The sequence below is a fragment of the Carcharhinus amblyrhynchos genome, chromosome 21 (assembly GCF_965287045.1).
Source record: "Carcharhinus amblyrhynchos chromosome 21, sCarAmb.v2.hapA, whole genome shotgun sequence".
Lineage (NCBI taxonomy): Eukaryota > Metazoa > Chordata > Chondrichthyes > Carcharhiniformes > Carcharhinidae > Carcharhinus > Carcharhinus amblyrhynchos.
The window spans coordinates 23,348,542-23,376,331 of NC_137344.1; the positions used below are offsets into that span (position 1 = coordinate 23,348,542).

General features: G+C 41.4%; 1 protein-coding gene across 3 annotated transcripts in view; it reads left to right on the top strand.

Moving 5' to 3' along the window:
* sdk2b (sidekick cell adhesion molecule 2b) overlaps positions 1–27,790 on the top strand; it is a 966,819-nt gene that overhangs the window by 887,290 nt on the left and 51,739 nt on the right. For 2 of the 3 annotated variants that reach the window (XM_080208815.1, XM_080208816.1), the window contains one exon: positions 18,318–22,805. In XM_080208815.1, the coding sequence (XP_080064941.1) occupies positions 18,318–18,698 (381 nt within the window). In that variant the 3' untranslated portion in view covers positions 18,699–22,805. Of the gene's footprint in view, positions 1–18,317; positions 22,806–27,790 lie in introns of those variants that run through there. The other variant, XM_080208817.1, reaches the window with a different exon arrangement.

The following is a 27,790-nucleotide window of genomic DNA, read 5'->3' on the forward strand; positions in this document are numbered from 1 at the left end:
GAATTAGTATGTGGCGTTCTTACCGACGTAGTGGTAATTAGTATCTTGTCATCTTTTGAAAAGTACATGATTTGGATAATCTTGTCCAGGGCCTCTTATTACTTGGTAGCAACAGACTGGTTAAAACAACGGTATTTGCATGTTGGTCCAACTGAAGGTAGTGAATCTCATATGAGTACACAGATAATATCAACTCCCACTGCTGTAACTGAGCTGCAAACATCAATGGAATCCCTGTGTGAAGTCCCAAAATCATCTGTCTGTTGGTAAAATTAAATGCCTGTCATATAGTTAATGGAGAAATCTGGTAAAATCAGAAATGATGCATGATGCCTCCTTCACTATTGCATATATTCCCCTTCTACTTTGAAGAGTGACATAGATGCAAAAGCAATGGGCCTGTCTTCCCCATTTGCCATCACGTGAGATAGAACAGCTCCCATACCATACAGCGAGGCTTCACAAGCCAGCAGCAGAAGTAGTATCAGATTAAAATAAACCATGATCTCAGAGTCCTTTAATGCTGTCTTCTTTGCTGCCTAATAAGCCTTCTCACACATCAGTGCTCACTTGCAAGTCTGTCCCCTCATTAATAACGAATGCAGTGATTTCAGTACTGTGACCAAATCTGGCACAAATTTATCACAAACTATGAGTCCCAAAAGGGACCCCAGGATGGGGCACATTTCTCGGTCTTGGCACTTCTGTTGTGGCCTCCAACTTCCTTGGCACCTTACCTAATCCTTTCCATTGATAACATGCCCTAATTATTTGACAATGTCCTTAAAAAATTCTCCCTTTTAACCTATAACCCATGTTCCTGTAGTCTCTTCAATGTCTCGTCCAAGCTCTGCATGTGTTCCTCATCCTTGGACGCCATTACCAGGATGTCATCTAGGTTACATTGGGCCCTTGGGATACCACTCAATATCTGATCCATGGTTCTTTGAAATAAGGCTGGGGCTGATGTGATCCCAAAAAGCAGCAACTTGTAACAGAACAACCCTTTTGGATCATGGTGGTCAAGGACAGCTGTGAATCTTTGGCCACCGCCATCTGTAAATATGCCTGGGGGAGTTCCATTCTGGTAAATTTCTGACTGCCAGCAAGGGCATGAAACAGGTCTTTGATAAGTGGCATTTGATACTGGTCTGCACATAACACAAGATTCACCGTGATTTTAAAATCCCCGCATGTCTCAATGAGACATCAGTCTTCATGACGTGAAGAATTGGCTTGGCCCATTCACTTGTAGTCACAGGCTCCAATATCCCCAAACCTTCCATACAGTACTGAATGTGCCTTTATGCTTGATAGGCATGCACCTGGCTTCAGCTGCAGATCCATTTTCACTCCCGTCATCTCACCAAAGGTTCCACTGAACACACTTTTGTATTTCTCCAAAATGTCACTTAGGCTCGAACATTAATCTGTTCACTACCTCCAAGTTCATTTTCAACTGTTTCAGCCAGGATTATCCAAAAAAAGCTGGATAATCACCTTTTACTACATACAAAGGTAATTCAGTGCACTGGTCCACTGCTCTCAACTTTTCCCTACATGTTAATTCTGAGATCAGCAACGCTGCTGTCTCCATTTTCACCAGTTTGCGTTCCACTTTGGGCATTGCCCAGAAATGGTCTGCCTCACCCGCACAGACAAAATGTTAAGTTTAAACTGCATCTTCTTAGTCTTCTCTGCTTCATCAGTAGAACCCATTGATTTCTCGTCCTCATCAACACTTGCCAGTTCTTCTTCCATTTCGACATTGCCTGCTTTGACTTCCCCTTCTCCTGGGACACTGGCACTCTGCAGTTCCAGATAATATGGCCCACTTTTCTACAGTTCCAGCCACTGAGCACCCCCTGCCCCCCCTCCACCACACTCCACCCCCCACACCTTGTCCAGCAACTCAACTCCTTGTGAACCATCCAGCCACAACGGCAGCATTCTTCGGCCTCTTTGGAGCCTCTGCCAACTTGTACAGCCTTGTGCTAGATCCCAACTGTGCTGCCTCATTGGTGACACATTCCATTGAGATTGCAATTTCCAGAGCTTTTTTGAAATCCAGTTGCAGTTCTGCCAATGGTCTTCACTGAATTGCTTCCTGCTGGAGACCATACACAAGCCTGTTGTGCAGAGTATCCTGAAAGAAGGTCTCAAGTTCACAATGCTCCACTAATCTTCTTAAGAGTATAAGAACATAAGAACATAAGAAATAGGAGCAGGAGTAGGCCATCTAGCCCCTCGAGCCTGCCCCGCCATTCAATAAGATCATGGCTGATCTGTCGTGTCTCAGTTCCACATTCCTGCCCTCTCCCCATAACCCTTAATCCCCTTGCCTATCAAAAACCTATCAACCCGTGTCTTAAATATATTTAGCGAGGCAGCCTCCACCACTTCAACGGGCAGAGAATTCCAGAGATTCACCACCCTTTGAGTGAAGAAGTTCCTCCTCAACTCTGTTCTAAACCGCCCCCCCCTTTATCTTGAGGCTGTGCCCTCTAGTCCTACTGTCCTTTCTGAGCGGGAAGAGCCTCTCCACCTCTATCTTATCCATCCCATTCATCATCTTATATGTCTCAATGAGATCTCCCCTCATTCTTCTAAACTCTAACGAGTACAAGCCTAGTTTATTCAGCCTCTCCTCATAGTTCAACCCCCTCAACTCCGGTATCAGCCTAGTAAACCTCCTCTGCACTCCCTCCAAGGCCAAAATATCCTTGCGTAAGTGCGGCGACCAAAACTGCACACAGTACTCCAGCTGCGGCCTCACCAGTGCCCTATACAGCTGCAGCAAGACCTCCGTACTTTTATATTCAATCCCCCTCGCTATGAAGGCCAGCATCCCATTTGCCTTCCTGACCACCTGCTGCACCTGCAGGCTGGGTTTTTGCAACTCATGCACAAGGACCCCGAGGTCCCTCTGCACCGTTGCATGCTGCAGTTTTTCGCCATGTAAGTAATAGTCCTTCCTACCATTATTCCTACCAAAGTGGACAACTTCACATTTGCCAACATTAAATTCCATTTGCCAGTTCCTGGCCTATTCGCCCAGCCTATCTAGATCCTTCTGCAGACTCTCCACACCCTCTGCACAATTTGCCGTTCCACCAATCTTGGTGTCATCAGCAAATTTCGACACCATACACTCGATTCCCTCCTCCAGATCATCTATATAAATGGTAAATTGCTGAGGCCCCAGCACCGACCCCTGGGGCACTCCACTAGTCACCAACCGCCAATCTGAATAGCACCCATTGACCCCCACTCTCTGCCTCCTATTTGACAGCCAATCCCCTATCCATATATCGGATGATGGTCTCAGTCTCCAACTGATCCCACTTGTAAAAACGGAAATGCATTGTAATTACAACTGGTTTTGGCGTGAAATAGCACTCCAGTACATCATATAGCCCCTAGAAAGATTTTTCAGCAGGTTTCTCTAGCTGCATTAAACTCCTCAGAATACCAAACGTTTTGCTCCCAATCATACTCAAAAAACCAGCATGACAAGATTGTCCACCACCCGATTTGCTTTCACAAACATATTAAATCGTTCAATATAGGCCTCATGACTTGGCTTCCTTGCTGAACGTGCCCATTGGGCTGAATTGGCCCAACATTTTCTTTACTTTTTCTGCTAGTAGTGTTTCTCCCGTTCCCTGAAAACTTAGGCCCGAAGTCTGCCTGCATCGACAGTGGAGACAGGACCTTATAAATGTTGACAGGGTCTGGTCCATTTAACTGGCTCCTTCATTTTTGCTGCCAGCAGGATTTCTTCTGCTTCCGAAAACCTAGGCCCGAAGCCTGCCTGCACTCATCGTGTAGACAGGACCCTGCATATGCTGACAGTGGCCAGTGCATTTTTTTTCTACAGTCCGACCACCCTCCTAAGAGTTTCTCTGTCCCATAGTGTAGGTCTCAGTAGATGGTCTTATGAACCACCAGATCCTGTTCTCATTGCCAGTTTTATGTATTCTGCTTCCATGATCTCAAAGAACTCAATCCACAACCAGACGTTGTGAAAATGCAGGTATTTTGTTTATTATGTCGAGGCAGCTTTACACTCCAACACCTATGTCCCAGTGCTATACCCAGCTAGATTTAGGCCCCGAAGGGTCTCATATTTTGCTCCCTTAAAGGGCTATGCACCCCACATAACCCACACCTGCTCTCGCAAATAGATCGTCTGTGATCTGAAAGATGCAATGGTATTAGCCACTTGAGAGTTGCCACCAAGAACCACTGCTGATCTTTGGTATGAGCCACAGGCAAAAAAGATCAAAATCACAGTGATTTTAACAGTTAGTGACAAGGTATGGAGAGTAGTACTGTGAGATCTGAGTGCTTCCTTATTGCCAAAAAGACCCTACCAGCTAGTACCTTAGTTCCATGTATTGTTGCCTTGCTTGCAGGGAACTTCATTCACAATGCTTACTGTACCCCGTTCTTACGGTCCCACATTCCCTGGATGTTGACTCCCTCAAACTGATTCAGATGGGGGATGGGAACCTGAACTGTAGCTCCAATGTACAGGAGGATGAGAATAGGGAGGTCATGGATAAGGTTTCTAGGTCACAGCAGTGTATTGGCAAGCGGGACGGTGGTTTGAAGTGCGTATATTTTAATGTGAGAAGCATACGCAATAAGGTGGACGAACTTGTAGCCTGGATTGGTGGCTGGGACTTCGATGTTGTGGCCATTACAGAGACATGGATAGAGCAGGGACAGGAATGGTTGTTGCAGGTTCCGGGGTTCAGATGTTTCAGTCAGAGCAGAGAAGGTGGTAGAAGATGGGGAGGCGTGGCATTGTTAGTCAAGGACAGTATTACGGTGGCAGAAAGGACGTTTGACGTGGACCTGTCTATTGAGGTAGTATGGGCTGAGATTAGAAACAGGAAAGGAGAGATCACACTGTTGGGAGTTTTTTATAGGCCTCCAAAAAGTTCCAGAGATGTAGAGGAAAGGATTGCAAAGATGATCCTGGATAGGTGCGAAAGTAACAGGGTAGTTGTTATGGGGGACTTTAACTTTACAAATATCGATTGGAAAAGCTATAGTTCAAGCACGTTAGAGGGGTCAGTTTTTGTCCAATGTGTGCAGGAAGGTTTCATGACACAGTATGTAGATAGGCCAACAAGAGGTGAGGCTACATTGGATTTGGTACTGGGTAATGAACCAGACCAGGTGTTAGACTTGAAGGTAGGTGAGCACTTTGGTGATAGTGACCACAATTCAGTTACGTTTACCTTAGTGATGGAAAGGGATAGGCATATACCGAAGGGCAGAAGTTATAGCTGGGGGAAAGGTAATTATGAGGCTATTAGGCGAGATTTAGGATACATAGGGTGGAGTAGGAAATTGCAGGGGCTGGAAACATCTGAAATGTGGAGCTTATTCAAGGAGCAGCTACAGCGAGTCCTTGATAAATATGTACCTGTCAGGCAGGGAGGAAGTGGTCGAGCGAGGGAACCGTTGTGTACTGAGGAAGTTGAATCTCTGGTGAAGAGGAAGAAGGAGGCTTATGTAAAGATGAGACGTGAAGGCTCAGTTAGGGCACTGGAGAATTGTAAATTAGCCAGGAAGGAGCTAAAGAGGGAGTTAAGAAGAGCTAGAAGAGGACATGAGAAGACTTTGATGGACAGGATCAAGGAAAATCCTAAAGCTTTCTATAGGTATGTCAAGAATAAAAGATTGGTTAGGGCAAGATTAGGGCCAGTCAGAGACAGCAGTGGGAAGTTGTGCATGGAGCCTGAAGAGATAGGAGAGGCACTGAATGAGTATTTTTCGTCAGTATTCACACAGGAAAAAGTCAGTGTAGTCAAGGAGAATACTGCGATACCAGGTAGTAGACTAGACGGGATTGAGGTACATAAAGAGGAGGTGTTGGCAATTCTTGAGAGTATGAAAATAGATAAGTCCCCTGGGCCGGATGGGATTTACCCTAGGATTCTCTGGGAGGCTAGGGAGGAGATTGCAGAGCCTTTGGCTTTGATCTTCATGTCGTCATTGGCTTCAGGTATAGTGCCAGAAGACTGGAGGATAGCAAGTGTTGTCCCCTTGTTCAAGAAGGGGAGTAGAGACCATCCTGGGAATTATAGACCAGTGAGCCTTACTTCTGTTGTGGGCAAAGTTTTGGAAAGAATTATAAGGGATAGGATTTATAATCATCTAGAGGGAAATAAATTGATCAGGGATAGTCAACGCAGTTTTGTGAAGGGTAGGTCGTGCCTCACAAACCTTATCGAGTTTTTTGAAAAGGTGACCAAAGAGGTGGATAAGGGTAAGGCAGTTGACGTGGTGTATATGGATTTTAGCAAAGCGTTTGATAAGGTTCCCCATGGTAGGCTATTGCAGAAAATGCAGATGCATGGGATTGAGGGTGATTTAGCAGTTTGGATAAGGAATTGGCTAGCTGATAGAAGACAGAGGGTGATGGTTGATGGGAAATAGTCAACCTGGAGTTCAGTTACAAGTGGTGTACCTCAAGGATCTGTTTTGGGGCCACTGCTGTTTGTCACTTTTATAAATGACCTAGATGAGGGTGTAGAAGGATGGATTAGTAAATTTGCTGACGACACCAAAGTTGGAGGAGTTGTAGACAGTGAGGATGGATGTTACAGTTTGCAGAGGGACATAGATAAGCTGCAGTGCTGGGCTGAGAGGTGGCAAATGGAGTTCAATACAGAAAAGTGTGAGGTGATTCACTTTGGTAAGAATAACAGGAGTACAGAATATAGGGCTAATGGAAGGACTCTTAGTAGTGTTGACGAGCAGAGAGATCTCGGGGTACATGTGCATAGATCCCTGAAAGTTGGCACCCAGGTTGATAAGGTTGTTAAGAAGGCATACGGTGTGTTAGCTTTTATTGGTAGAGGGATTGAATTTCGGAGCCGTGAGGTCATGTTACAACTGTACAAAACTCTGGTGTGGCCGCACTTGGAGTATTGCATACAGTTCTGGTTGCCGCAATATAAGAAAGATGTGGAGGCATTGGAAAGGGTGCAGAGGAGGTTTACCAGGATGTTGCCTGGTATGGTGGGAAGGTCTTATGAGGAAAGGCTGAGGGACTTGAGGTTATTTTCATTGGAGAGAAGAAGGTTACGAGGTGACCTGATTGAGGCATACAAGATGATCAAAGGATTGGATAGGGTGGACAGTGAGAGCCTTTTACCTCGGATGGTGATGGCTAACACAAGGGGACATAGCTTTAAATTAAGGGGTGGTAATTATAGGACCGATGTCAGAGGTAGGTTCTTTACTCAGAGGGTAGTAAGGTCGTGGAATGCCCTGCCTGCAGCAGATGTGGACTCGCCAACTTTAGGGGCATTCAAATGGTCAGTGGATAGGCATATGGATAACATTGGAATAGTTTAGGTTAGAGGGTCATTAGATTGGTTCCACTGGTCGGCACAACATCGAGGGCCAAAGGGCCTGTACTGCGCTGTAATGTTCTATGTTCAATTGTCCAAGTGCACAAGGATCACTTGCTCTGTTAAATCTGCTCAAATGATGTCCTTCTCAGCTGTGCACCCTTTTGTAAGTCCACCTCATGACTGGCTACTCAGTGTCATGACACCTCCTTTGACTTGAATTGTCCAGAATTAGCTTGGATCACATGCCTTTCCTGGCCCTTAAATTCATTAACAAGCTTAATTGGACATTGATCCAAATCGGGTATTTACCAGTTCCTGTGAGCAAACTTGTTGACTATCAAAACAGCATTAGTAAATGAGTATACTAGCTGGCAATGCAAAATTACTCACCTGCCCATGTTTCCACCCCCATATCATGCAAGAATCCTGCCCAAGGTTCCTACCATTAAGTCAAACTTAAATTGTCCAATGTTATTGTGAAAGTAATTGGCTAACATTTGTTTATGAATATTTAGAAAACAATTACCTGTAAATTATTCATTAGATCTAAAAAGTAGGTGTTGTCATGTTGTAACCTGTATAATTTAGCAGGAAATATAGTTGTACAACTGCAGTTTTGTTTAAGGGCAAAAACAACTACAAGAGCTTCAGTAATTCACTTCCAAAGGACTTAGCTATTTTATGTCAAACATAAGGTCCAGTAAAAGTCTCTAGAGAATGCAGATAGATCTTATTTCGGTCGAAAGTTTGTGTAAGGTAATAGCTCTGCATTGTGTTGGACTATGTTCTTGTGGTAACGCAATCCTTCTCTGAAGCCATTGGCAGCATACCCAAAAAGTCAACAAACAGGAAACAATTAGTTTTTGTGTTGAACTTCGGCAGAACAACAAAGCAACTCTTAATTGATGGAAGTATTTTTTGTTTAGTTGTTTTACACTGTAGAATAGACAAAAGATGCATATGTAGGAGAGGTAACGTAACATGTATGTAATGCCAAAAGATTTTAAAGTAAATTGAATTGTGATGTGGACCCATCAAAAGTAACACAAACAACTTAACAGCAATAGAAAATATGGCACTAAAAGGTGTCAAAATTTAGGTTTTCATGGTTTACATGGTTTTCATCCCAGAGTTTTCAAGGAAGTAAATTCTGGAGGATCTTTAGATTAGAAAATTGCACATCACTTTGCAATTTAAGAATGGTGAGATTAACCTAACGTCTATAGAATTATTGAAGTCCATAATTAAGGATAGAGTCACTGAAAGCTGTGAACATTTTCAGCTGATCAGAGAGAGTCTGCATGGAATTGTAAAGAGTAGGCCATACCTGATTACAATAATCCTACTTTTTGAAGTAGTCGTGGACAGTGGAATGTCCACAGATACTTATTTTATTAGCATCACAAATAGTCTTACAATAACACTGCAATGAAGTTACTGTAAAAGTTACCTAGTCACCACACTCCAGCGCTTGTTCGGGTACACTGAGGGAGAATTTAGTATGGCCAATGCATCTAATTAGCATATCTTTCAGACACACGGGGAGAACATGCAGACTTTGCACAGATAATGACCCAAACCAGGAATCAAATCCGGGTCTCTAGTGCTGTGAGGCAACAGTGCTAACCACTGTGCCACCGTGCTGCCCATATTGCTTATATGGACTTTCAGCAGGATTTTGATAAAGTGCCTCATAAGACCTTGTTAGCTCAAGTTGAGGCTAATGGAATTGAGTAGAAATCATTGACTTTAATTGTTAATTAGATATTGGCTGAGTTGCAAAGACAGAGGAATAAAGGGTAGATATTCTAATTAGCAGAATGTGACCATTGGCATTCAACAGGAATCTGTGTTGGTGTTGCAACTATAATTATTAACGATTTAGGTGATGGGTTAGTCAGTCACATATGCAAGTATGCTGAAAACACAAAGATAAATAGCATTGTGAACAGTGTACATGGATGCATAATAGTAGAAAGAGATATAATAGATTAACCAAATGAAAATCAATTTCAGTATCGGCAAGCGGGGTCTAAAAAGGACAGATTTGATTTGATTTATAGAACCCTATAGTGCAGAAAGAGGCCCTTTGGCCCATCAAGTCGCACCAAACACAATCCCACCCAGGCCCTACCCCCATATCCCTACATATTATACCCACTAATCCCTCTAACCCCCGGTACCCTGGACCCTAAGGGGCAAATTCTTAGCATGGCTAATCAACCTAACCCACACATCTTTGGACTGTGGGGAGAAACCGGAGTACCCGGAGGAACTGAGCCAAGAATCGAACCCAGGACCCTGGAGCTGTGAAGCAGCAGTGCTAACCACTGTACCGTGTATCAGTATACAGTGTATAGTCACATGTATCTGTACACAGTGAAAAGTATTGTTTCTTGTGCATTATACAGACAGGGCATATCGTAGATGGAGAAGGAAAGAAGAGAGTGCAGAATGTTTCTGAGTGTTTTTCTGTGTTGCATACCTCTATGATTCTACGAAGGAACTTCGGATATTTTGCTACATTACAGGCACTTTATAGCTGTGGTTTTGTGAATATACCAGTTATGTGTTCTACCCTAAGACTACAGTAAAAACTCATGACAACATAGCACAACAAAGTGACACTCCTATCATTGGAGGGAGCAAAGGAGTTGTAGTTTAGTTTGAGTGGAAAGTGCATACACTGGCTGAGAGACATGGACACTGTGACTGATAAAAATGTGCATTCAGTTTGGATCACATCTCATGTGTCTGCTACATAGTTTAAATTGGCTTTGTCTACTATCTTTTGAATTGAGTTATTTAATAAGTTACATTAAGATTCACATGATGTTAGTGGAGTGTTTCCATGGTTTAAAATGAAAAGAATGTCAGTCTTATCTATGGCTGTATACATTTAAATGGTTGTTGCATAGTTCACCAGCAACCATAAGGTATTTGGTCAAACATAATACATTTTCCAAGAAATGTATTGATTTTCCTGATAATCGCTGAACTATTAGCTTTTTCTTTGCAGTTTGGTATGCTGTCACCAGTTTAAGCTTTGTGGTTTGATGGAATGATGCTCTGGCTGCAATTTGACCAGTGCCTGATATTGAGATAAAATTGGAACAAACAGCAGGAGTCATTGGAAAGATAAAATTGGGAGCAGAATTGGAACAGTGGCAGGATTTCATGCTTGACCATTCTTCAAATAAGTGAAACTTTTTATGTTGTAGGTTTCACTGCAGCATGCCATCTAGTAGATATTGTACTACAGTAAATCATAGTTGATCTCTCCCTGGTTGCTTGAATTGGCACTATAGACATAGGTTAGCATTTAAGAATTATAGAATCATAGAATTCTTAGAGTATAGAAAGAGGCCATTTGGCCCATCAAGTCTGTACCGACCACAATCCCACCCAGGCCCTACCCCCATATCCCTACATATTTACCCAAAAATCCCTCTAACCTACGCATCTCAGGACAATAAGGGCAATTTTTAGCATGGCCAATCAACCTAACCTGCACATTTTTTGACCGTGGGATGAAACTGGAGCACCCAGAGGAAATCCACGTAAACACAAGGAGAATGTGCAAACTCCACACAGTGACCCAAGCTGGGAATCGAACACAGGTCCCTGGAGTTGTGAAGCAGCAGTGCTAACCACTGTGCTACCATGCCACCCTATATTGTATCTTGTTATGGTTAAATATTTCAACTGGTAAAAGTTAAGTTAACTTATTCGTTATATTTAAACTATATTGTTAAATAAAGTTTGTCTGACAAAAGCTTCCTAGTGTGTCAATAGAATCACATCTGGAGTAAAACACCTTATCCCCTCGCTAGTACCAAAATAGCAAAAACTGTTGGGGCCTAGTCGGAGTTCATAACATACTTTGGGGTTTCTGCTCTGGTACTCTAACACAAATTGAGTGATGTTGCAGGATTAAAAACTATAATTTCTTGTTTGGTTTAGGATAATTAAACTCAAAGACAGTGGGTATTGAATATTGATGTTTTCTTTTCAGGTGTTGCATTCGGTTTGCTTAAGTAGGGAGTGCCTTGTGGAATAATGACTCTTCAAGTGGCTAAAGTTTTCCTGGATGCGTAAGAAGTCACCTGGAGTGATTTCCAAAAAAAGCTTTTGAAATAGACAAACAAATTGCAGTTGACTTGAGAGAGGATTTGCAGTGCTAGCTGAATATTTAAAATTGACAGAAACAAAGTCAGAAGCATTGCAATTGGCTAAAATTCAGTGACAATTGGAACAGCTTAAATTAGAAGCAAAAGAGAGACAGAGACTGACAGTCACCGTGAAACAAAGAAAAAAAGTTTGAAAAAGAAATGAAATAGTTTGAATTGCAATTAAAAGCTGAGGAAAGGGAAAAAGGAAAGAGTTTTTGAACTTTGGAAACTGGAACTAAAAAGTGAATGTCATCTTCCAGGGTTCTATAGACTCTGGAACAGTCCCTGCAGATTGGAGGTTGTGAATGTCACTCCAATATTCAAAAAGGGAGGTAGAGAGAAAACAGAATTATAAACCAGTAAGCTTAATGTCGGTGGTGGTGAAAATTCTCAAATCCATTATTAAGGAGTTTATAGCTGAGCATTTAGAAAGCAATGGTAGTATCAGACTGACTCATCATGGATTTATGAAGGGGAAATCATACTTGACAAATCTGTTGGAATTCTTTGAAGATGTAACTAGTACAGTTGACAAGGGGAAACTAATAGATGAGGTATATTTGGACTTTCAGAAAGCATCACAGTGGTTAGCACTGCTGCCTCACAGCACCAGGGATCAGGGCCTCAGGTCACTGTCTGTGTGGAGTTTGCACATTCTCCCCATTTCTGCCTGGGTTTCCTCCAGGTGCTCCAGTTTCCTCCCACAGTCCAAAGATGTGTGGATTAGGTGTATTGGCTATGCTAAATTGACCCTAGTGTCAGAGAGATTAGCTAAGGAAAATATGTGGGGTTACAGGACTAGGTCCTGGGTGGGATTTTGGTCGATGCAGACTCAATGGACCGAATGGCCTCCTCCTGCACTGTAGGGATTCTATGATTGTTTGACAAAGGCCCACACAAGAGATTATCGTGCAAGATTAAAGCACATGGGATTGGAGTAAGTGTACTGAGATGGATAGAAAACTGATTGGCAGAGAGGCAACAAAGAATAGGATTTAATTGGTGCTTTTCAAATTGGCAGGCAGGAACTAGTGGGGTGCCACAGGGGACCCTAGCTATTCACAATATACATTAATGATTTGGATGAGGAAACAAAATGTGACATCTCAAAGTTTGCAGATGATACCAAGTTGGGTTGGAGGATGAACTGTGATGCGGATGCAGAGATCCCTCAGAATGATTTGGGCAGGTTGGATGAGTGGGCAAATCAATGGCAGGTGCAGTATAATTTGGATAAATGTGAAGTTACTCACTTTGGAAGCAAAAACAAGAAGGCAGATTACTACCTGAATGGCTGTATATTGGGAGACGGAACTGTGCAGCATCCTTGTGCACCAGTCACTGAAGGTAAGCATGCAGGTGGAAACTTCGGGACTTGCTTGTCGCAGGCTTGCTTCATCGTCCCCAGTAGCAGTGGCCTCCTAACACCCCTTTCCAGTCACTTACAAAAATGCTGGCGATAGTTGATTGGCTCCCTGATGCTGCAGAGTACCACTGCAGGCTAGCAACCAGCCAACCCTTACTGCAGAGCACTTCCTGATGACAGACTGAGAAGGACCATGCACACAAGGCCTGGAATTTAAATTGTTCCAGGACTTACTGTCGAGGGCTAAATGATTTCCTTTCCAAGGAAATTAAGGTCAGCCCTTGAATGTCAGGAATTACAAATGGTGAATAACAACTTTAAGTACTAGATGAGTGTCAGAACCTACGAACAGTCCATAACCTTCATGTCCGGCTTTTGGAAGAGGTAGAAAAGAGAGTGTAGAGAAAAAGCTCATAAAGATTGTCTCATTGAATAGTGTGCTGTAAAGATTGCAAGTTTATGCTTGCTGTTACCTACTCAATGAAAGAAGAATAATTACCAACCTGATTTTTGTGAGCATGCATCTGCGGAAATATGCCAATGATGTGCTAAGGATGGATAAGACTATGTATAAATTTATGCCCATCAATTGTAGATCTACAAGGAAATAATAAAAATCCATTGAACTACAATTCACATGCATTTTACCAATAAGATGATCCTCCTTTGATTTTTTTTTAGGTAATTCCATGCAGTTAAGAGAGCTAAGTTGTGTGGCTTAGTTTAGACTCAGCCACACAAGGTGCCATTATTATTATGTTACCAATTGGTAGGAGTTGCCCTGGAGAGGTGGAAAACAGTTCGTGTTTATTTTATCAGTTTCCCTGTCCCTGGGAGTAGAATCTGAAGCTATCTTGTTGAAAGTCAGAGACCCTGTTGTATTACTGAATAACTGAGCCCCTTTTAACTAGAAAGAAGAATGCATTGAAAGAAACACCAACGATGTGAGGGTAATCAGAAAGGAAAATAATGATTTCATTTAGTTCTCGAAGCAAATTCAGTGGTATTGTAACAGAAAAAATTAAACTAATGTTTTATACAATCAGGTCAGATTTCTACTATTCTTGTTCAACAAAAACAGCTGCTTGGCCTCAGGCAAGGCATATGCTGCTTTTTGACTGTCCTGCTTAACTGCTGTATCACATCGCACATTATTCATATATTGCATAAAATGTTTCTGCTAGTGTTCACAAGAGGTTTAGAATCATAGAATCCCTACAGTGCTGAAGGAAGCCATTCGGCCCAACATACATGGTTCCTGTTAGTGGGGACCTGGTCAGCAAGAAGTCTTGCTGCAAGGGAGTATTCATCCAGGTTTGTTGGAAATGGCCATACTGAGCACATTAATGACAGTCATTAATATTTAAATCGGCTTTGTGCCCGCAATAAAAGCCTTATGTGGTCGACTAGCGTAGCGAGCCATAAAAATTATGTCCCTTGCTTCCACTTTCTGAACAGAAGAAATAACCCCTTCAAATAAGCAATATTAATGCCTTCATTAGAATAAATAGGTTGATGCCTCCGCTAAAATAACAAAAATCAATAAAAGGAAGAAATTACTTGATTTTATTTAGTGCCTTTCACATATTCTGAATGCAGAGTAGCCAACAAATTACTTTTGATGCATAATCAATATTGGTAGGTAAGTAGACGTGGCAGACAGGTTATGCACAACAATGTCTCATGCAGAGCATCGAGATAAATGACCAGTTACTCAGCTTTGATAGTGTTTGTTGAGAGAGGAATACTGGCCAGATCACCAGAAGAATTCATCTGTTTCTTCTTGAATTATGCCACGGATCCATTTGAACAAGCACAAAGAACCTTAATTTAACGTCTCTATTAGATAGAGACCAAAATGTACAACAATCTCTCATACTGTAGTGAAGTGTAGTTTGAAACCAGGCCTGACATAAAGGTGAGTGATACCCTTGAAGTATGAAAACATTATTAATTTACAGAAGTAATATCCCCAACAGTAGTTTCTACCCAGCATCATAAAAGTTAAATGAAACAGCACCAAAATTGAAAAAACAATTCTCCTATAAATTTATTTTCTGTTCTCAATCTAACAGTGGTTAGGCATAGAAGAGGCACAAATGAGTAATCAAAATGACCAGGAAGGAATGAACCCATTGAAAAACATGCATGAGTGTAACAGCGTGTGAATACTGTGATGATACTGTGCCCTTTAGAAACATATTTATTTCATGGCCACAATTTTCCCAAAAAATTAGAAAGAATTTCGATCTGACAAAAAAAATTCTAAGTGCCGAATGAGCATGAAAACAGATGAGTTTCAGACCTGTTTTTTGGGCGCGTTTGAAAATTCAATCTTTATGAAACCAACAATTTTTTGCATAGAGGTGCAATTCTCAACAGTTTGGGGGAGGGGGTCATGAAGCCTTAGCTCACCAGTGGAGCCATCTTCACATGGCTCAGGGTGCCAGTCTTTCAGTGCATTGGGAGACTTCCCATAGTTCCCGACAGACATTGCCGTCCCCACACATCATTGATGGCAGCATAACCACCCTCCCATGGGAACACGGGTCACAAGCTCCCAATCAGTCCCCCATCATGGCCCCCTCCACGGCCCACCAAGGGGTGGCAGGAGATCTCCCAGTTCACTGGGGGATTGGGACATCTGTGCAATGGTGTCCCGAGCAATCTGAAGACAGCTTCCCTGGCGAGCTTCTGCTCCCAAAACTGGTGAGAACCCCCCCAACACCCTTAGCCATCTCCCCCCCTTCTACCAATTATCTCCATCCGCTAATGACCCCCTAAGGCAGTTTCCCCCCCTTGCATAAGTTCCTGCTGATCAACCCCCTTGCATACCCCCTCCCGATCACCCTGCCACGCCTAACTCCCCCCCCCACCCTTTCGGTAACCTCTGATCTACAGCGCCTCCCCCTTCCCTGCAAAGCTCCTCCCCTTCCCACCCACCTACTGAGCTCCCTCCTGGTCTTTCTGTTATAGCCCCATCCCCACACAGGCCCTACCCCCTTGGCACTGCCCCTCGCACAGCTATGGTGCCTAGTGGGCAATGCCAGGATCCTGGCCAATCCATGCCCCTGACAAACCTCCAATCACCCAGCGAGGCCATCACTCAGAGACCAGCTGTGATTCTCATTGTCGTGAGGCCTGACTGGTGAGGAAGTAAGTTTTGGTGAGACTCGAAGATGCCATGCAGGATGTGTTAATGACATGTTTAGCATGTCATTGATATGGAAATCAGCTTTCCACTGGCAAAACAGTGCCAGTAACTCTGCGCACAGCATGAAAACAGGCATGACCCCAAATTTTTACTCTGCACACAATCTTACCAGCTTGTGGCTGAATGACTGGCATGGTAAGCCAGTAAGATCATGCCCTAATTGTCATAACGACAAGGAAGCCAGTGTGATCTACACCATACAGACTGGCGTGATTCGGACCACAATCATCCCACACTTGGTCATTTTTTGGGAGATTGGTAAGTAGCAAGCAGTTCTGGGAGAGGTGGAGCCTAAACACAAGGGTAAGCCCTATGGCAGAGCAGTCGGGCGCTGTTTTGGATGGGCAGCCCAATCTCACAGTTCACTGACAGACCCCTTCCCTTGCTCCCCATGGACATTGGGATCCACCTCTCATCAATGGCATGATTTCGCAGCCTCTCCCCGATATGGATCGCTGGCATTAGGCCCTCCCAATGAGTTGCCCTTCATGACCGCTGACATGCCTCCCTCTCATAACCCCTGATATGTCACCCCCCCACCCATAGGGTCAGAATCATGTGCTTAATGGGAGGATCTAAGCTTGCATGAAAGAAAGTGTTTCAGTTTCATTTTAAAATACAAGCAATTGCTGCCTGGGTTGCCAGAAGAAACAGGTTGTCCGTCTCTCTTTTCAGAGGTGTTTTGTGACCTAAGATAAGCAAATATGCCTGTGTTTTGCTGACTAACTTTAAAGACAGGTTTCGATTTGATTTGATTTATTATTGTCACATGTATTGGTGTACAGTGAAAAGTATTGTTTCTTGCGCATTATACGGACAAAGCATACCATTCATAGAGAAGGAGAGAGTGCAGAATGTAGCAGTACAGTCATAGCTAGGGTGCAGAGAGAAAGATCAACTTAATGCAAGGTATGTCCATTCAAAAGTCTGATGGCAGCAAAGAAAAAGCTGTTCTTGAGTCAATTGGTACATGTTCTCAGACTTATGTAACTTAAGGTGGAAAACAGTATGTTTGGGGTGCTTGGGGTCCTTAATTATGCTGACTGTTTTTTCAAGGCAGTGAGAAGTGTAGACAGAGTCAATGAACAGGAAGTTGATTTAAGTAATGGACTGGACTTCATTTACGACCCTTTGTAGTTTCTTGCTGTTTTGGGTAGAGCAGGAGCCATGCCAAGCTGTGATACAACCAGAAATAATGCTTTCTATGGTGCATCTGTAAAAGTGGTGAGAGTTCTATGAATTAAATTTTGCTGCATTGGAACTCATAGCGGTAGGTTAGCAGTTAAGAATTGTATTTTGTCATGCTTAAGTATTGTTCAATTGCTAAAAGTTAAGCTAATTAATTTGTGATAATTAAACTGTATTGTTAAATAAAGTTTGCTTTGACAAAAGCTTCCCACTGTATCAGTAGAATCGCACCTGTAATGAAACATCTTATATTCACACTGATGCAAAAATAGAAAATCGTTGCGGCCTAGTCTGCTTCATAGTATACCTTAGGGTGTCAGATCTGATACCCTAACAGTACGCATGCATGATGCGTGCTGCTGAATGTTTCAGTTGCATGCAAGGCTGGAGCTAATTTTCAGAGGACTTAAGCTATAGTACAAGGTTTATGAAATACAGATGCCAAGTGTAATTTGAAAAGGAGGAAAATCAGCTTTTGATGAAACCTAGTCTGCTGCATATTCTTCAGGAAAATTCTCAATGAGGTCAAAGTTGTTGCAATAAAATTCTTTTTAGAAGTATGAATTAGGAAATTAATTATGATTGATTGCATTGAACTCATAGCTTTGAAGAACTTACATATAAGGAGGGCTGAGACTATGAAGGGATTTGAAAATGAGGATGTGACTATTAAAATGAAGACATTGCTTGCAGGAGCTAATGTAGGTCAACATGGTAGGCAAGGTCACTCACTACTAATGCACAGTCTTACTGCTCAAATCTTTATATAAAGAAAAATGCTTGTCAATAAATTTATTATTGCCATCCGTTATTGATGATTATTAATTTTTTAAAATGTATTAATCTCTTTTCTTCGACAGACATAATTGCAGTAGCTTATGACTAGAAACAACAGATGTTTTGAAAACTGAACTGTGCACCTGTCACAACTTTTTTTCACAGTCACATTAAAAATTAAACTTTTCATTAAACTATTGACAATCTTTTTTCTTCAACAGGGAAGTGATAGCGACTGTGAAGTCGATCAAAACAGACCGAAGACACATTCTTTTGTTAATCACTACATAAGTGATCCTACATATTACAACTCATGGAGACGGCAACAGAAAGGCATCTCAAGAATTCAGGCCTACAGTTACACAGAGAGTGAATCAGGTGATCCAGGTCATAACCATCAACCTTCCACTAATTCAAATAGCAGCATCCCTGTTCCTCAGGCCACACAGCAAGGCAGCCTCTACCGAGCTAAGCGGAGTCTTACACCCACACCCCAACATCCCTCCAATAACACCAGCCAGTCGGGCACCGTGTATCGGCCTGCTAGCAGCCTTGCTCCAGGATCCAGAACCCCACTAGCAGGATTTTCTTCTTTTGTTTAAACAATGCTAAAAGGTGTTTCCTTCTTAGCTCTGAAGCGTTATTGTGTGGAAGACAATCAGTGATCTGCTGCTTGCAAACTTGCACAGATTTTATTCACGGAAAAAACACAATTGAAAAAATAACATCCTGTCATGGTCTGAGGAGAAAGAGGTCTCTAGCAACTACAAAAGAAATGGAGGGGCAGACAGTTGCAACTTAGAACTAGTCATGCTACCCCAATGGGTTTACATTCTGATCAGCTGAGAAATGTATGAATCTCATGTATGTCTGTACACATTGGGAGAAAAATATAACCTGATACCATAGTAGCCAATTGGTCAAGTCAAAAAGTCTGGTGGCTGTTGTTAATTTCAACGTGCCTATTATGTATAAAAGCAACTGGTTTAATTTAGTTGCTATCCTGGCTATTTGCAACTATTTTTATTGACTAGTTTTCACTTTATTACTGCTGCATGACTGCTACAATGTGACTCCTCAATAAGATTGTATAATTTACCTGTTATCAAATACTATAATGTTGATAAGTTTTACATTTTTTTTATATTTTCTTTGGACAAATCTTCAGAGTCATACCTGAAGCTTTGAAAAAGTCTGCCTTTTCTTTGTCTGTTAACTTGTGAGTTGTCATTCACAAAGACAACAACTGTTTGCATGAATCACAAGACATTATTGGCCATGTCTTTGTAAAGTCACAGTCATTGCGATATAATTTATTTTCTTATTAGATCCTTACAAAATTGCAGCTTTCTCTCAAAAGTAAGGCAAGTTATCCATTTTTGAGTTTAAAGCAGGAAAAATGGCAATGAGATATCGCATCAGTAGAAGTTAATAGGTGAAGACTGTCAATAGAGTTTCTTACACAGTATACCTGTTTCCAATGCAAACATTTTGCTATTCTAATGGCATGAATGAAGAACATTTGGCCTTAGTTAGTGGACATTTTATTTCCCATTTCTTCAGTCCCTAAATTTGAGCATACAATGGTTGCAAAAATAGTGTCAAAAGCACATTTTTTCATGACTGACAAATCTCTTACTGTGTTAGTAAATTCAAGAATAATTTAGGCAAAAATTTGTCAAGTTCAGTAATCAGTCTCATGCCAATGCCACTTCTTTGGGCAGAGTCTTATATAATGCTTTCTCCATTCAATTTGATTTCCTTTGCATGGAGAAGTTGCTGCAGATACAAAGAATGACATAGTACTGTCATGCAAGGCTATTGTCCTAGATGCAAAGAACAGCAGAGTAGCACAACATGGGGCCATTATCACTGATTTGAAGAACAATGTTCAGTAAAATGGGGACATTGGTCTAGCAATGAGCAACAAGATAGGAATAGTATGTAGGATTACTCTTGTGTCTGTAGCAAACAGCTATAGTTGGCTGGACCAAAAGAGAAAATGCTGGAAAATCTCAGCAGGCCTGGCAGCATCTGTAAGGAGAGAAAAGAGCTGACATTTCAAGTCCACACGAGCCTTTGTCAAAGTCCTAGTTGGCTGGACAGCTGGTTAGTGACATAGAGTAATGCCAACAGCGTGGTTCAATTCCTATACAAGCTGAGGTTATTAATGATGGCCCCACCTTCTCAACTTGCCCCTTGTCTGAGGTGTCGTGACTCTCAGGTTAAGTTACCACCAGTCACGGCTTACAGTCATCTGGGACTGTGGCGACTTTACATTGAGCAAACTTTTTCATAACAGAGAGAGCCACTGGTAATCACCATTCTGCTTTTCACAGAAGCTCTTAGCAAATTTCAATTGAAAGCAAATTCATGTGACTAGGAAAACAGTTGAATCTTCGGGAAAAGCAAGTTTAATTTCTACAGATCATACTATGAACTTTCAAGAACTAATATATTGTGGCCAGATGTCATTGTGACCTTCCATTGTCTTTTTTTCAAATCAGTTTTACTTTTTCATTTTATTCATTTCACAGGCAGTTGTAAAAACATGATTCAGCACAGCAGTGATTTTAGTCTGACCATATTGGCTAGATAGCTTAAAATGCCTTTTATCAGATAAGAAAGGTGGATGCTATATATCCATTCACTTCCAAATTTAGAATGAAGTTGATTGTAATGTCAGAGGATTATTTAATATCTTTAAATACCAACAGTGTTCTCTTGAAAGGTATTTTGTGACTTGAGGGTGGATTATGGCCTTCAGGTCAGAGTATAGTCATTTGTATCAAATATTGATGGTTATTATTAAAAGAAAATACAGGAAAATGAAATAATGGTTTTAATATATCCTACAGAAACCATCTTGATGTGGTCCTGATCCAAGGGGATCTTTTCTGAGTTCTGCTGATTTTGGTTCTGTAAACAGATAACATAGGGATAGAGTTTACACTATACAAGGAGATGGTAGATTATATCAGTGCAGCGTATAAAGTATTTTCTGTTCCTGTTTGCAATACTGGATAATTAAATAAATATAAATTATGAAACTTACTTTGGGGACCACCTTTCCATTATGTGTGATCATCATCAATCCCCAAATTAAATGTAAAAATTCAGATGTGAACCTGTATCAGGAAACATATCTCTAATCAGTAAGGGCAACACCAAAGCTGGAAATGTTACAGAAGTCTGCAGTATGTAATTAGTTAGTGGCAGTGGATATTTCAGACTGAAGCAACGACTCCATCTACATGAAAACAATACCATTTCTAAAATAATTGAGGTTTAATGGAGTCAATGCAATAATATATTTCTGAATAATTGATGAGACAGATGTTCCTGGTAGTAACCAAGAATTTAGAATATAGAGTTAAAGGGAAGCTGTGTAATCTGGGTAAAAGAACATAGCATCTTTTAACTTCAAAGTTAATCCTTTCAAGATGCTGGAGAATTATAGTTTATTTGTCAGAATTTTTAAAAGTAATCATGATGTTACAATTGTCATGACTTTGTAAGGAAGCAACAAAGTATTTGGGCACAAAAATGCATATTTAGGTAAACATACATATAGCCATACACAGATGCATATATTTGTTAGCGTTTTTATTTCATAATGATCACAAAAATGATTTGCAATCATAGTTGTATTTTTTATAGAAGAACTTAGATAGGGGCCAGATCTACAGTTCAAGAATACACAAAGGCTGAAAATAATAATAGAGAAATATAAATTAAGAGATTGAAATTAAGTAATGCCAACTTTGTTTCAAAAGAAAAATAGAATTGTAAAAGAAAGATCCTGATGATAGGAAGATGTTCCATGCTAGGTGGACTGAATTAGATTGAACAGGAGATAGTGAGATGAGCCCTTAACCAAGCAATGGCCTAGATTTTGTGGTCAGCAGCAAATGACCAATTCATACTCTTAACCAATACAGATGTTGACAGACTAGTTGTGGGCTTTTGAGTAGCAATTTAGTTGCTTGAAGTCATGTTCAACACAATGCTCTCCAAAGGACATGTGTGGCTGGGTGTCTCTTCAACCAATCACATTGAAGAATCCTTAAAAGAATGAGACATACAGCGCCAAAACAAGGAAATATATTATTAGAATGTTTAATCCAATGTAAAATCATGTCTAGAAAGCAAAATAAAGTGAGGGAAAGGGTTTAGGGGATGAAAAGAGAAACAAAAAAAAGTAGATAAGTTATTTTTCATTTTAAACAGCCATTAAAATCTGAAAGAATAACACTCTATGGGAACGATCTTACTATTACACCCCACCAGCCAATGGGCAGGGCATGCCGGTAAGATTGTGAGAGGACTGAGAAATCAGATTTGCCCCTGATTTCTCGTCCATTGCGATTTTAGCTGCACCAGATATCCGGTGCAATCAACCTCGCGCCCATTTCTGGTGCAAGGCTGAATAAATTATTTAAATTTCATATTAATGTAATTTCCACCAACGGGGACCAGACGTGATGGACTTACCGGTAGATCGGAGATGACTGAGGCCTCCCCCCCCCAGCAGGTCGGGGGCACCACCAGGCACTTTGGCACTGCCCATTGGGCACCAGGCAGTGCCAAGGGGGTGAGGTCTCAGTGGGTTAGGCCTATTGGAGTGAGGCCATACTGACGGCAGGCCAACAGGATGGTGAGGGGGGAGAACCACTGCATACTATGCATAGCGATCAGTTGGAAGAGAGAAGGGGGGACTGCTACATAATATACACTTGTAATCAGTGGGCGGGGGGGGGTGGGTATACCGTTGTCACTGCAATTGCGATCGGTTGGGGGGGGGGGTGGGGATCAATTGTTCCGGCCCAGTGGACTTGCCATCGGCTGTGGAGCCCCTGCAATAGCATGGGAGAAGTCTGCTGATTTTAGGCCGCAGAGGCCGATTGTAGCTAGCAGAGGCTATGGCAGGTCTCTGCTGTGAGAGCACAGACCTGCACATATATAATGGCACCCTCTGCTGCTATCACTTTCTGACAATTTAAGCCACTCCCCCTCCATTACAGGCGAGAAATGTTTTTCAGCATTTCTTCATGCACCAGGTGCATAAGATTTGGCATTTGGACTCACCCAAAAATGAATCTGAAACTTTCCTGTTTTCACTCTCATTCTGGGTTTAGGATTTTTTTCATAAGATTGCCCTCTCCCCACCTCCCCCTACCCTCCCCATTTCTAAAAATTAATTTGAGAGAGGATGTTTGCAGTAATTAAGGTTTATCACACAATGCAAAAATCACTTCACCTGAATGCTCAAACTTTTTCTTGTGTATTTAGTAGATAGCCAATAGATAAGTGCACCAAATCCATACTGTTTCATTTATTTCAAATCTGAATCTCTCAGCAAAATACAGATGTAGTGAAGTTTATGTAAGAGCAGGGTATCCTTATTTCTGTGTTTAATTGTGCGTTGTGGATGACTAAAGTTGCAACCTGATTATTTATGAGGCTAACAATTCCAATTGTTATGACATAGTAAATCAGGTCATTAAGTATATTTATGAGGCTAACAATTCCAATTGTTATGACATAGTAATACTTAATGCAAAATACAGGCATTTATATCATTGAAATTCTGGTGTGTAATGCACAGAATTATGCCTGAATGCACAGTGTTCTTCAGAGCTGTAAAATATCAACAGTTCTGACTTTGAATATGATACTAAAGATTTAATCAGATATTTTGCTCACTTTGGAGTGAGCAAACCCCCTTCGACCTCAGCTTTCAACTCAGAATCTATCACAAGTGATAGCGGGAGAAATAAAGCATGCTTTTTAACACAAGTGACTTAATTGGTAGATACGTGTAGTGGGGAATGTTTGCAGTTTGAAGTGGAACTACCAGAGACAATGTAGCTGTTGAAATTCATGATCACCTTAGTTTTGGGTGGGCTCTGAACTCTGCCAGTTCAGTTGCCTCCCGATAAGTATCTTGATAATTTTGATGTCAATGTACATGAATTCCAGTGGAGTTATTCAATACTGATAGCAATGCAGCAACTTCTTGCAGAAAATAGATTCCCATGCAGAATGAAAATAAAATTGAAACTTGAAACGTGAGACTCAAAGTTTTTTTTAACTGTGGACCATGATGTGCTCATGATCCAAACAAATAAGAAAATACTGAGGTTGAGATTTTCCTGGAAATTGGCAAAAACTAAAGCCAAAAACAGCATTAAAGCTGCAATGGCAAGGGCGGCCTACTCACCATATAATCCAGAATTTAGGAAAAAAGATTCAAGGATCAGATCCCACAATATACAACTGAGGGGTCAGCCTTTGATTCACCCAGCAACTTAGAGTTACGAGGATCGGGGTGCCATTTTTTTCCAGTGCTCAGCAATCAAACCCTAGAGCAACCCCTCCTCCCCCCACTCCCTGGCACTACCCAGACACCCTGTCACTGCCCAGATAGTATCCCCAGCATTACCTAGGCACCAGTTGCACTACGTAAATAACCCCTGGCAATACCTGGGCACTCTCTGGCACTTCCAAGATGGTGCTTGGAGTGCCCAGGCACTGCAGGGGTGCCAGGGGAGTGCTGGGGTTACCTGGGTACTACCTGGGCAGTAACTGGACATGACCCTCTCCCCTGCATTCACCTGAGTTCCCCTAGGATGTCTGCTCACCTGGTGCATGCCTTTGGAGACCAGTCAGGCTTCATGCTGTTCTGCTGTCATAGTGTTGTGAATGGAGTTTTTGACAGTGGTGGGGGGGAATGATCCTGGTGTACGGACCTGATAATTACATGGTAATTTATTCAAATAACGTACTGACATTAAACATCGGGAAATGTGCCCCATTACTGACAGGGGAGAGGACAATCACATCATGCATTTATGCCAAAGCATTCTTCTCATGACATTTTCCACTCCCATCACTGAGCCCACCCAACACAAATTGGAGTGGAAAAAAATCCCATCCTGAGTCTGCTGAGTTAGTTGGTTTCAAGTGGAGCGATGTTGGGACATTATAAATGACCCCTGTGCCAAGACATGGAGCAGAAAAATCAAGCAGTGTTGCTGTTACTAGTTCTTACTTTTACTCCAACTGGAAAATGTACATATTTGGTTGATTTTGATGGCCTTTATACATGAATAATTGTTAACACACTTTCAATGGAGCTATTGCACAATTTTGAAAAACCCCAGATTGATGGGAAAAAAGAGTATTTATATTTGAGGTATTCCTTTTGTTCATTCCCATTAAAGTGGGAAAATCAGTCATTAAATTATGATACCACATTTTGGGCTAGATTTTCATGGAGGGGTGCAAATGATGCTGGGACCCAATTCTGGTTATCTGACTCCATTCCAGGGGTTTTTGATTTTCAAGAGTGCCTTTAAAGCTGCTTTGGGTCACAAGCCCGCAACCTGCACTCTTGACTTGGCTGGCTCTGTTGTGAGGATATGCATGTCCTAATTCTCCATAATTTTCATGAAGTCAGGCCAGCTTTTCAAAGAGTTATTGTCCATTTCACCTGAGAGATGTCCTGAACTATATTCTACATTGAAAGAACCTTTTGAAAGGTGAATCCAAAAGGTCTGTCTCATGTCCTCATGCCAATTTCTGCCCACACACATGTCCAATGGCTCCTCATGCCAAACTATGGCACCTCCATGTCCATGCACCAACTGTATACTACATAAGACCAATGAACCCTATACTTAACATAGAATGTATAAAATTAAACTTAAAATGTCATTCACTGATAACTTTTCACTTTCTCAAAGTAGCTCCTTTTTATTATAGGCAATAAGAGTGTAAATCATCCGGACCCTTGAAAGTATCAATGGATGAAACTAAGCAATTGAACTATTTATCTTATGCAAATAAACATTGTGAAATTGAAAGAAGACATCAGAGAATTGGAGCCATCAATCAAGAAATGTTTTCACTGGGACTTTGGTGAGTGTTTCAGCATTCTTATGGATGTCTGGGCTCTCAGCCAAAAATACATAGTGAAGTTTAGTTGAGAGCTTAGAAGTCCACTGGAGGACTGAAACACCTGAGCCATAGGGAAAATATTGTTTGATTGACAGCACTCGGAGTTTGATCTTTTCCTTCAATTGCTCAATGTTTATTTACACACAGTAAAGAGGTTTATGTCATGATGATAGCTGATTATATGTGTGGACTTGAGTATTAAATACCATACGATACTCAGTAAGATACGCTCTATGCTACACGTGGTCACATGACAGCAGAGGGTTGACGATCAGATAGCACCTGTTAGGAAGTTTGCCAGCATCTCAGATTAAATTATGTTGTTCTTACAGTTAAATATGTGACTTTAAGTGCTGCTGTTTCAGTCTAAGATGTGACATTGGCAACCAAGATAAGTCATGATGTGGATACTTAAACCTGGTGTTGTCAGGCCTTTTACTGTGTTAACTAGATATTTATGATTGTGTCATGATATTTACTGGAGCTGATATGTCTGCAATCCAGGGAATTGAGTCATTTGATCCAACAGGTAATGCCAATTCCTTCTGCATCAAATAGAAATTGTGGCTGGAAGTGTCTCAAGTATATATTGACGGTTGTGGTCTGTTTTTGGATAGGGCAACAGTGACATTGATAACACTGCAACAGGCTTTATTTTTGTATAATGTGGTTGATTGATTGAGGGAGATTTTCATGATGTTGGCTGACACAGGAGAAAAGGCATATTATGAATGTGCAGTGAAAGCTTTGAGTGGCCATTATATGGTACACCAAATGCCACATTCTAAAGGCATGACTTTCATCAGATAAGAAAGAAAGAGGGGAAATATAGCCCAATTTGTGACCAATTTGAGGCAAATGCTGGATGGTTGCAATTTTGCTGTGACGGAGTTGAATAACCAGATAATGGGTCAGGTAGCCCAACATTGCAAGTTGAATAAGTTGAGGCCTAATCTGCTGGAAAGAGGAAGTGACTTAATGTTGCATGATACTTTGAAAATAGCTGCTGCAATGGAAGCAGTGGTTGGACAATTTTGCAGAATGATGTTGGGTCCCACCTCTACTGGTAGAATGACAAAAATCAAGGTTAACTGAATAGCACAATGGAATCTATGTAAATGTAAACAGTAAAAGTCTGAGGGAGAGTATTCCAGATGTGGCAGATTCAGTTACTATGTAAAAGATACCTGCTGTCTGCCAAGGTAAAAATATGCAGAAAATGTGGGGGCAAAGACCATTTTACCAAGAAGTGTAGAAGCAAGGCTGAACAGAGAAGAAGCTAGACAATCATGCAAAAGATAGAAGGATGAAAATAACATAACTGTGAGATGAGTTGGAAGATGCAAAGAGTGAGAACACAAATAGCAATCATGGTTTCATGTTTTCTGTCAATGTATGCAACCACAAAAGTTTGAGCGATTATTGGTGGTGTTGAAGTGAGCATTATTGTTGAACCAGGCATTCTCAGTAATGTCATCAATACATCACTGTAGAAAGAACTGAAGGCAAAAAGAATCAAGTGCACATCTCTAAGAATGTGTCAAAGAGTCCTATTCATACATATCTAAAACTCCACTTCAAATTGTTGAATACCTCATTGCAAATGTGAGCTGGAAATTGGAATGCAGAGGCAGAATTATAGTGATTGAGCCTCTTATGAAGAAAGAAATTGCCCAAGCCTTGGGGTGCTACTGACAGGACTGAAAGTGAATTCTGTTAAACCCTAAGTTAA